General features: G+C 39.5%; 1 protein-coding gene across 1 annotated transcript in view; it reads left to right on the top strand.

The window, feature by feature from the left end:
• The window catches only part of LOC141005576 (probable flavin-containing monoamine oxidase A), a 48,415-nt gene that overhangs the window by 23,466 nt on the left and 12,804 nt on the right, over positions 1-12,145 (top strand). The window contains exons 8-10 of the mRNA XM_073477456.1: positions 7-107; positions 7,433-7,591; positions 11,071-11,157. Coding sequence (XP_073333557.1) covers positions 7-107; positions 7,433-7,591; positions 11,071-11,157 — 347 coding nt within the window. The remainder of the gene's footprint in view (positions 1-6; positions 108-7,432; positions 7,592-11,070; positions 11,158-12,145) is intronic.

The raw sequence follows: 12,145 nt of genomic DNA, 5'->3' as shown, positions 1-12,145 counted from the left end.
CAACAGCGAAGATATGCTACCAGCCAGCCCTGCCCAGCCAGAGAGAATTCCTTACACAGAACATGCCTGTGGGCCACATGATAAAATTCATCATCACCTACCAGACGGTGAGTAACAGAAGATGCATCACAGTTTGAACAGACTTTGACATTAATCATGGTTTGATGATACAAACACAGAAACATTAATTTAAAACAATCATTAAACTCAAATAATGTGATGGATGCTACAGCTATAAAGAAAAAAAGCAATTTTTGAAGTTTATCATTAAATTCCTACTTATAAGTGGTTGGATGTGAAACTTTCTGTCTGGTTAATGGAAAACAGCATTTGGTGGATTTCCAAACCCAATGCCGATGATAAAAACATCTAATTACATTTCATGCTTGTCAAATTTTGTATTTTACAGTTGCACCGCAGAGGCTCATTTCACTAAAAAGCAATTTAAGAGAGCTGCTTACACACAGATCACAAATGGTGGCCGTGTCACGTTTCAGAATTGATTGCAAATTGCAGATAAATTTGTGAGTCCTACAGGGCTCCAAGTGCGCCGTTTGTTTTGATTAGTGATATTCATGAAAATGAGCAGAAGATGAAATGCTCTTATTGTAAATTGTAGATTGAATGTCGCAAATTTGGTGAAAGAGGCCCCTGTATTTGAATAATCTGGATCAAAACTGGATCAAAATACAAATAGAAGTCTGTAGTATTCAGTCATTCATGACCAGAAATACATTTGAAGTCCAACTGTGCAATATCTTCTTTCATACAAAGGCAAACATGTTTCCCAGCAGTGGACTCACACTGTGGAACATCACCTTCAAATATGTATTTGTTTTTTATTTTTATATAAAAAAGAAAACCCTGCAGCAGACAGCGGTCGAGTCATTTGGCTCAAGTTCTGTATGGATGTCAGTACGACGTACAAAAAGAGCTTCTAGCACATGAAATTTGATTTGTTTAATCTTTTCCATTTTGCACTATACAGCCACACAATTAATTAGCAAAATGCTCTTGCACCTTGTTAGTGGATTAAATGTGCCTACCATAATGAACACAAAATCATTAGCGCTCATGCAAACACTTATTAGATCTGTGCCTTGGTATCTTGCCAAGATGCATTTGGAGTCTGATAAACACATGAAAATATTGGTCACTGATCTAGAATATGAATTATTTGATTTTCCTTTTCTCTGTGTGGCCTTGCCCAAACTTGCAGACTCACAGACTTTTACAAGCTTGCACTAGTAACCTCTGGCGTACCAGTCCAAATCCACAATTGATCAAGTCTGGAGGAGACACAACTTAGATAAAAAATGTGTACAAAATGTACGATTATTTGGCTTAAAAATGAACACATTTTGCCGATGTGAATTCTGATAGGCACTGGTTATATAAATGGCAACTATACAGCCATTTTACAGACAATCAAAATGGGTCTGTAAAGTGTGCCGGTAAGCCATGATATTAAGCCAGCACGCACAACTCAACTATGGAATGCAGTCCTTTTTTTATCAATCAACAACTACAGTACAGAGTTTCCCACCATCACAAGGCAAATTGTGGTCTCATGTCACTGCACATCGCACAATTTAACTCGACATGATGGCAGACCGATGTCACTGTGAACATTTTGATTCAGCCTTCAACTGTGCATGCCGCGACGGGACCCTTCGCCACTGCTGCTGCGTGGTGTTACTTTGAAAGTGCATGTACAACAAGTGTTGTACTGCGGCAGTGTGCATGTCTCAACGCTCTCTACAGACTCAGAGAACCACAAAACAATGCTGTCTTCCCTCTGATGCTCTATCTCACCCTTACTGAGAGGCTGATTGTGTCTATGCTTGACATCTAAAGCCACCATTTGATTTCTGTGTTACATTTGACCACATTTTCAATATAATCTGGCCTCTAGGAGATTATTCCTGCAGAACCCTTAAACACAAAATCTTAGGGTTAGAAAGAGTAGGCCAATTCCCTCTCAGTCGAACTGAAGACCATTAGGGCCATCTTTTTGAATACATTGATTACCAATCAGGTCTGATTTCAGCCAGTCCTTCCCTCAGAAACCTTGTCCCTTGCCATCAATAACTGTCAGTGTACTGACTAAAGAAGCGCATTGGCCATGGTCAAAAGCAACTTGTAGAAGCGTTATCAAGCAGAACAAAGTACACTGATGTGTAGGCCTCTCACCTCAGCCAAAGTCCCTTGAGATGTACTTTGTGTACCTGAGAAAAGTCGTTCATGCTTGAAAACCCACAAGTGTCATTGACTGCTAGTAGCTCTGGATGAAGCAGTGGGTCAGATACCTCCACATCTGGTTGAAGTTGTTGTCATTTATTAGGATCAAGGGACAGTTGTGATTTTAAACAGTGGCATTGAATGTTGTATTACTGCGATGTATTGATGTTAATGATAAATTGGATTCATTGAAAAAAAAAAAGATTATCCTTGACGTGAAATATTGAATCACTAATACTAATTTTTCCTAAAGCTGTGCCGTGGGAGAAAATACATCATCTTTTTGCACAATGTTTGCTTTTGGTTTGCAAAAGGTTTGACACTAAGGTGCATCGAAGCAGAAGCAGACACTAAAGGTCAAGACAACTGAGTAAGCTATCGCAGACAAGTCAGAGTCTGCATGTTGACATGGGTGACCGCTGAATGGTCGAACAAACCGAATTTGCTCCATCATCACTCTGGTACAAGTTACACGAGGTGATGATGAGTGGTTTCAGTGGCCAATAAGTGCCACAAGATCTAGGAGTCTGGAAGATTTCTGAACACTGTGGTGATAAAGCGATGACATCCATGTTTTAAATTATACATAAATATTTAGACACCCCCCATCACTCTAGCTGAAGTTAGAGTGAGCAACATTGCTGTTTTGATTGAAAACAGCTTGAGAGGGAAGCACACAGTGCATACAAACAAATCCTCTTCTAGGAAATGAAGAACCACCAGCAATTCCCACTGAAGGGAGAAGAAGAGTGTGCTTAGTGGAGGACACTGCCATCTTATTCTCTGTCGGACACATTTCAGGGGAGAGCGGTTAAAAAAAACAGCCACAACCAACGAGAAACTTAGATAGCAGATGGCAGCAGACATTTCGCTAGCAGATGTAAAAAAAAAAAAAGAGAGAGCTGACTGAGCAGTTCACTGAAACGCTCTTGTCACATCACTTGTGCAAGCCCAAGGATGTTGCGTTTTCATCATAAATAGCTAAGTCTGCATTCCTGCCTTGGATGATCTTCTCCACAGTGGGGGACAAACCAAGAAGCAGAAGCTTGTCCCTCTCAGGATCCTTGGAGGCAGCCTCGGGCTGGGCATCACATCTGTCTCTTCACTTACCTGTGATGAGTCTTCCTAGTGTTGGGTAATTTGCCAGGACAACTCCTTCAGCAGCTGAATCATATCTGCATTATATGGAGTTTATGTAAGGTCTGTGTGTAAAAGACTGAGCTACAGCATATCGTGTAGCCTGAGGGAGCCTGGGCAAACCCATCCAGTCCCAACTGTGGATAGTTGTGGTGTGACAGGTCAGGTGGTAGGTGCAGCAGGTGTCCTGCCCTGAGGTAAAAAGATTCACATATGTGTACATGAACAAGGTCCAGCAATGACAAAGGGAGGTAGATTAGGCAGCCTTGACTATGGCAGGGTTCTCACTCACTGGGAGTCTACAACTACAACTTCATATTGCCAGGAACAGCTTCTTCTCTTCAGAGTGCCTCCTGAGCTCTAGAATTGGATGAAGGTATGCCATCATACTTCACCCTTGTTGATCAATGAAATTAGCCTCACTGACAGTGCTCCTTGGTAGGGCAGCTGCAGAAAGTGAATGATGATGGCCCTGAAGAAATTATTTGAAATAAACACCCTTTTTCAGGTTTGTCGCCGAAGCTGAATCTTATGTGATTTAGAGTGCTTTTGCTACTTAAAATAATTCTTATTGTAGTGTCAAAATAAAAATGTACGGATGTTGTGCCTCCATTATTCTCTGCTGTGCTTAATATTTAGCCAAAACCATCAAATTGCAACAGTGGATCATTGTGGGGTGACCAGTTGGGTGGCAGGTGGCGCAGTAGTCCTGCCTTGAGGTAAAAAGATTCACATGGAAGAACCAAGTGGGATACGACCAGGGAGGTAGCTGAGGCATTCTTGACTAGGACACTTATGGGGTGTGTTTACAAAACTACATCCTTGTCCAGCGTGCTGTGCACTACCAAAACGTTCTCACTCCCAAATTGGACAGCTTGGTCAGTGCCCTTAAGATTCAAACCATGGCACTCCACCTACCCTTCTAGCATCAGTTTTGCACATGAAGGGCTTTGCGGTCAAGTTAGCACAATGGAACGTCCAGTTACACTTTCAAAATAAAGGAAATAAAGGATCTGTGGTCAAATTAGCAATAATATGAAATATACTTTTTTTTTTGGACTGTCATTAACATTGTAAAATGGTCCCAGCTTAGTTAGGTTAAGGCAAAAAGAAACCCCTACTTGGTTAGGGTTAGGCATCAAAACCACTTACTCATCATGCTATTGGGTTAAAATAATTACATCCAGTCTCGTAACACAAGTTGCATAACTCATGTCACGTAAGGGTTAGGATTATTATTAGGGTTGTTACATCACCCAGTGATGAAAATGGCATCAGTTAAGTCATTTACATAGGTTTACATACTTACATTACATACATTTAAAAAAATTAATTACTCTGGACTCACAGATGGGATGTGAACCCTGGTCTCCAGAGGGAAAGTGATGTGAATAACCTACCTCTTGACTCTGACTTTTCTTGCTCTTTATATTAGTGCACTAGAGAGGCACTTTAAGAAGTGACGCTACAGGTGTATCTACAGCATCAAATGTAGAAGTTTAGGGATGCTGAACAGGCTGCTGTATTTGACGTGTTGGGATTGAGAATGGGCTGGCACTGTGTACTCGCTGTGTGTTGCCAGGAACAGCCTCTTCTCTTCAGAGTGTCTCTTGAAGTCTCAAATTGGATGAAGGTATGCCATCATACTTCACGCTTGTTGATCAGTCAAATTAGCCTCCCTGACAGGGCTCCTTGGCAGGGCAGCTGAGATGTCCTGTGCAGAAAATGGATGGGTCTGGCCCATAAGAAACTATTTGGTACCTTGCCATATCTAAATCTTATATGATTTAGAGTGCTTTTGCTACTTCAAATAATTTTTTTAGTGTGGTGTAAAATTATAATGGTCCATTGTTCTTAGGCCACACTTGGGAGCGTTGCAGCACAGGGCAATGTCAATAAGTTTTGTTTTTCACTCTCTGTGGTTGCATTAAGCTTAGTTGTTCTTTTGAAGTCGCAGCAAAATGTCTTCTGAGTAGGCAAGATAATGAAAGACAACTTGAATATTGCTTTCATTTCTTCAATGATCATTTCTCAATTCAAGTCAGTATTTATTTGAAAACGCATAGTGAAAAGTAAAAGTAACATGCATAAATAAATATGCAACAGTCGGGTGTCAGAGTCACAATTACCAACAGTGTTAGAGATAAAGTATATCTGGATGCATGAATAAGTAAAAACACATTGAAATACATCATGATGTTGGCAGACATATGCATGCAGAAGTGATACAAAGATTGCTGATATAAGTAATCCAACTTTATAACATCGAAGTAAGCTCCAAAATAAATGTTTGCATAAATAAGAAATGTCAAATTGATGTGTCATTTGATGCACACTCAAAACACTCTGTTCTGGCCAAAAGCCTTGGTTGCAGGTACTTTAGAGTCCCTTATTATTACATGAGGCCGCGAATTTGCCAGCAGGCTACACATAGCGTGTGCAAGAAAGCCAAATACTTATTATTTAATGAGACATTTAATTTCCATTTGTAGGTCTCATGCCATCTTAGGAAGTACCAAAGAAAAGATGTTGTAATTATAAAACCTGTCAAAATATTAAGGTCCCCTTTAAACCGATCTCAGACAAGATTATGCTTTTTATTTGTACTGTGTGTGTTTGTATGTGGTTCAGTTTTGTACGACACAGTTATGCTACACTGTATGTTGGTTAAATGACATTTATTTCTCATTTCCATGTAATACAGCAGGGATCGGCTCCAGCCTCCTCTTGACCTTGAAAAGGATAAGCGGTTTCAGATAATGGATGGATGGTTGGACTTCCATGTAATACGCTGGTTTGAATGCGTTTTTATACAGATCAGAACCCAATACCAGACAGCATTCAATTTGTAGATGACTCATTCATAACCAGCACACAGTCTTCAAGTACATGCATTGTGTGGTCTCTATAGGGTGATAATTTAGCTAGGTAGAAAAAGCGAATATTGCATGCGAACAAAGCTCAACGCACCAAAAAGTGTTACTTTTGTGTTTTGTACAATCACCGGCTGGCTACTAAATGGGAGACCTAAGAAAAATATGAAGATACTGAAATGTTCCTGCTGTACTATCTGTCTCCTCTGACACAAATGGCTTATTGACAGGATATGTTGCATACTTTGTGGTGGTTAAACCAAGAGGGCAATGCAAATCCATTTTGAAAATGCCAGGAGGAGAGCAACTTAGCTGTTAACAGCGGGTGAGAAGTAGAGTCCTGCATTGTGTTTATTTTCATTTTAACGTAACAACGCAAATTTACAATAAGTTAATCTACTGAAGTATTTCAGCTGAGTACAGTTTGGAGGTAGAAGTACTTTGAGTTTTGGAGTTTCGATTTGAAATGACCAGGTGGTGGTGTAGTGGCTTCAGGGCACAAAGACCTCACACAAAGTCTGAAACAACAACCTGAGACCCATATTTGTACTAAATTCTGCATATTATTATTTTTTTTCTTAATTCTGTTTTTTTTTTTACCATAACTTTTCATTTGGTTTCAAACCGATTTCATTGAATTGAGCAAAATAGATATAATTATTTATTTATTCAACATTTCAAATGGTGTTTTTAATCTGCTTCCAACAACTATAGAAGACAATGAAGTAAAGTGAACATTGATTCCTGGCATATGCGGAAACAATGGTGGTTTAGCTACATTGTGCTGCTTGTGTTTGCTGGCCTTCAGGGGAGCTTGCTCGTGTTGAATTGAATCTCAAGGATTATTTGCGAAATACAAGTTACATACAAGCTTGCTCAAGGATGCTGAGAGATTATGAGGCAGTTCAAGCATGTGAATTGCTGTCTTTTTCCCCTGACTGGCAGTGAATGTGGTTGGGGCAAAGATACACTTATAATAGACAGTATCCCGACAGCTATATGCACTTGACAAGATCAGAATAAACCCTTGAGTGAAAGATATTTTGTTGCCACAAGGATCTATTCTGCCTTCAGGCCGGGACTGAAAGCGATGCCATGCGATATAACTTGCGCTGCCTTTTGAGTAAACGGCTATGATTATCGATACTGTATATGATGAAGCTGTCTCTTTTTCTCCGCAGGCTTTTTGGAAGGAGAAGGGCTTCTCTGGAGAAATAGTGGCAGGATCATCCATTGACTGTCCATTCTGTGTTACCTTTGATGCCACCAGCCCCAGTGGTAATGCAGCCTTGGTTGGCTTCATTGCCGGCCTGCAGGCTTCTCAGTGGACCTCCAAGGAGGTAATGGGTTGTCAACATGGAGACAGATGCCATTATTAGTGGGTCTAGTCTCCTATAGTGATCTATATATATATATCTATAATATAACCTGTGTTCTCTCCTTATAAACCACTATACCTTGTGCCATCAATTTTAATTGTCATTGTGATTCATTGTGATCTCATATAAATTCCTGACACATATAAATAGTAAATGAACATGAATTAATTGATGCATTAATTCATTAAGGTGAGGCTTTGTAATTATATAATCATATATACGAGTTGTAAGATGATAGTGTGGTTTGCGAGATAGGCTCAAATGTGGGTAGGCATGAAATATTCTATTATCAAGAGCTATTCCTGATCTCGCAAATTGCCTGGTGAGATGTGACTCTGAAGTGAAATCATGTCAATTAGTTTCCCACCATGAAAGGAATCAGAACAGAACAGAGTTTTCAGCATCACATAGTGCTTTTACTATTTCTCATGCATGTTTAGGATTAAGCCCGGAACATATGTTGCGTGCGGACAAACGCAAGATAGTGTGCATTGTTAAAATGATGTAATGTGCCAAACAAAATGCCCAGGGGCAACATTCTGGACATTGCATGTGAGATTGTGCACCATCTGAGCTCTGAAACAGCACAGTGTATAGACCGAGGAGAACGGTTGGGTGGACATCATGCCAGTTTCGCTCAATGATACTTTAAATGATATGTGAAACAATGGGGTAAAACAGTTTTGCAACTGGCTTTTGATTTATTTATTTATTTATTTTTGGTAATACTTGCCCAAGGCACTGAGGTACTTAATTTGTTCATGTACTTCTGAATTTTCAGCTCTTTGCAATGAAAACAAAGACAACCTTTATAATTGCACATGGTGGAAGGCATCACATAATTAGACTGTGGTTACACATGCAAAATCAACATTTGACTCCCATTCAAGCAAGTGAAGGGGCAAATAAACAAACAAACAAAAAAAAACATTCACATCCATTGGTAAAGCAAATCCGCATTTGAGCTTAGTGTGCAGTTTAACTGTGGTGAACTTTGACAGGCAAAGTCACGGCCTCAACCAGCAGCAAAGATGTGTGTGTGTGGTTGACCCCTCAATCTGACTACAAACTCGCCAACCTAGTTCCGGGTGCCTCACATTCTGCACCGCCCACATTAAGCACTGCCAGGCAATTTTCATCCCCCCAGGTGATTGACTGAAGCACTGTTACGCCACGAAAGATGCTAAGGCTCCTACTTCAGTGTAATAATATGATTAGACAACTATTACTAACAAAATAAATATATATTAAAAATGTATTCATGTTGTGGAGCGTGGACCATATTCACACAGCGGCTATTTTTCCTCCTGGATCCTGGAACATTGGGATAATGTTGTGCTGCTGTGTTCCAGGTTGCTAATCGTATATACATAAGTATAAGACGATTCCTAGTCAGTGTCGAGTCAACCTTGAGCTAACGTTAATGCTTTCTAGAGATAGTGGCATTTCCCAAACTGACTCACATATAAACACAAAACTAATTAGCTGGTTATATTTAGGATATCTGCTGAAAACAATTATATTCCCAGAACAAATTTAGGCACAACATCCACAAACTTCACATGTGTTGTATACTAGCTAGTAGCGCTGTATTCCCCGCTCGCCTGCACAGCTAATTGACTCTGAGGCTTAACAGTTTTTCTGTGATCCAAACATTTCCAATAACATCAGAGTCCAAAAGAAAAGATATTGAAAAAAGGTAGTAAGGTAATTAATTTCCAAAATTCACAACACTTCTGCTTCAGTCCATGTTTGTTAGCCCTTAGCCTTTCAAAGACAAGAATTAAACTGCGTTCACAAAACTGTTTGCTCTCCGGCTCGCTGTACACAAGGGAGGAACAAATATAAATTATATCAAAGAAAGTTGATTTTATAAAAAATAAGAAAAACTCTTTTAATCCGATGCAGCACTTTATATAAATATGTTGGAGCTCCTTCAAATGCAGTCGTGAGGTTCTGACATGGTTTTCTTTTCTTCATAAATGATACTTTAACAGCTGATAGAAATAGCCTAACAGGAGCTCACAGTCTATATGTGTCCACTGTGGTTTGACATTTATTATCATGAATATTAAAGTTTGAACCCCCCTTCTTCCCTTTTTTTTCACACAAATAACAATAAATATATAGAGTTTTTCTCCAGCTCAGTCAGTTAAAACGTTGCCATGGAAATGGCAGAGTAATATTTTTTGCGATGAGCAGGAGTGATGTCATTTTGATTTTAACACAGTCTTAATGTCTGCTTGACCAATCCGATTGCATGGTCAGGACTACTTGTTGTACGATGTAAAATGGTTTTATTGGAAGGAGTCACTTAATCGCTTAGTCACGAATAATTATTTATTATATTATTATATAAAAGAATCGACACAATATGCTACTTTTATGCCCATGTGCTATTGACGGATACAATCCTCTTGTTCTCCCATACAGACCTTTCGCACACTCTGCTCATATCCTTTCTTCCTTTTTGTCCTTACTTTCCCTCTGTGTTGACATTTTCATTTAGTCCCAATGCTTTCTCTTTACCTGAAAATAAATAAATAAATCCGGCCCTGTCTCTCGTGTTGTTTTGGCATTTCGGTCATTAGTCTGACTTGCTACAAAGCTCAAGAGTAGTTGTCTCCCTGCTGTGTCATGCGGCACAGGGTGGTAAATAATTAACCCCCACTTGCTACCTCGCTGCTACACAGAGGAAAACAATGGTAGTGTATGTGAGGCCAGTGGACACCAGTGTTGCAATTACACATTGTTTGTGCTGTGAATAGGACTCACTTGTTAATATTAAGTTAAGTTTCATTTTTGTTTTTTCATATTCGTCTCTTGTTGGACTTTTGGTTTATTGTTTTGTTTTGTTTTTGTTTGTTGCACAGGCAGACTTATATGCTAAAGGGCATTTTTTTGCTATGTAATTTCACAGGATTTTCAGCTGACACTACTGGCAGCCCTGCAGCAAATTAACTGTGAGGGTTTTTTTTTTCTTTTTCTTTTTTTTTTTTGTTTAAATTCCTCAAGCGAAAGCAATTTGGCACCATGCTTCAATTCACTCTTTGTCCTTCTGTAAGGAGTGTATTAAGAGACTATGAGTCTCAGCTCCAAATTATTGCACAGGGGTGTGCTCGGAGCAAAGGTAAAGTGACATGCAGATGAGGAATCTTAGATAATTCTGCAACATCTGTCAGCATGTTTTATGGTGATCTGTCCTGTTGGTCCTCAGGCCTCCGCTGCTCTGTACATAACTCACTGTGTGAACTAATACAACCAGGAGCATGTGCTGACCATGCTTGAGTTATTCAAATGGACTCCTACTGCCTGTGTCCAGCTTGGATATGTTTCTAGAACATGCATTCATATTTCAGCAGCCTTCTGTAATAGTGCTGAGTGATGAGCAAGTGTAATGTAAGTATCGTGTTGGCTCAGGCGTTTTCTTCTGTTTGCAGGGTGGAGAGAGAAGAAATGCTGTGGTCTCCAGTCTGGTCAAATACCTCGGTCCTGAGGCCGCATCTTTTATCCACTATGAAGAGAAGGTAAGTTGTTCAGTGGCAGATGTCTGATGTAATAAAATGTAAATGTTTTGGTTTGAAAAGTTAATTAAAATGCTGAAAAAACTCCTTATCTCACAATGTTTAAGAAAGTTACGAAAAAATGTCCAGATCCGTCCCTTTTTCTGGATCTGCAGTAAAAGTTAATTGGGTCTATTCTGGGCCGAGACTCATCCTCCATCCAGGTTTCTTGGAAATCTATTGAGTAGTTCTTTTACGGAGGGTTTCTTTCAGTGCAACCTCATTTCTTAGAATGAAGATTCCTTCCAGTGCATACCCACTCATTTCTAAAACAGTTTTCATGTCAAAGAATACAAACAAATGGAATAGATCCTTAAAAGTCAATGGAAGGTGGGTTTAAAAACCTCCTGAAGGAAGGCAGTGAAAAGTACTTCCAAAGAGTGGGCACACATCTATTATACACAACTACAGGGAAAGAACATGGTACATGTAGTAGATATACTCCTTGGTGTGTGTGCCACACACATCCAGAATTACTTAGCTACATTACATGATGTGCAGCCTACATCATTAGACTGTGACGGAGTACATTCGTTATGCAGATATATGATTTTAGTCCCTCGACTGCTTTTTCCTCACTTTTGAACGGCAGTATGGAAAGTTGCCCTGAGGAAACTGGAGGCAGGAACGTTAAGGGAGACATCACGACCGTACTTTTGGAAGCTCAACGGGAAGATGCAATTATAGCATACAATAACAACAGCCAGTGAAGACAAAAAAAAGCTGATAAAATGATGGTACAATGTTGAGAGGCATATTTGGCCTGGTTTTATGGTACCCCAATGGGAGTTTCTGGATATTGTATACTAATTACTGTTGTACTTGTTATGTATTAAAATAGGAGACTTACTGAAAAACCAACTGTACTACTTTCCACATGACAAGCTTAAGAGTTTTAATTCTACTAATCTGCATCTATAACTCAGAACCTTCTAGACCAGTTTAAATAGGT

This window comes from Pagrus major, chromosome 12 (genome assembly GCF_040436345.1).
Source record: "Pagrus major chromosome 12, Pma_NU_1.0".
Taxonomy (NCBI): Eukaryota; Metazoa; Chordata; class Actinopteri; order Spariformes; family Sparidae; genus Pagrus; species Pagrus major.
This window is presented reverse-complemented; position numbering and strand designations above follow the sequence as displayed.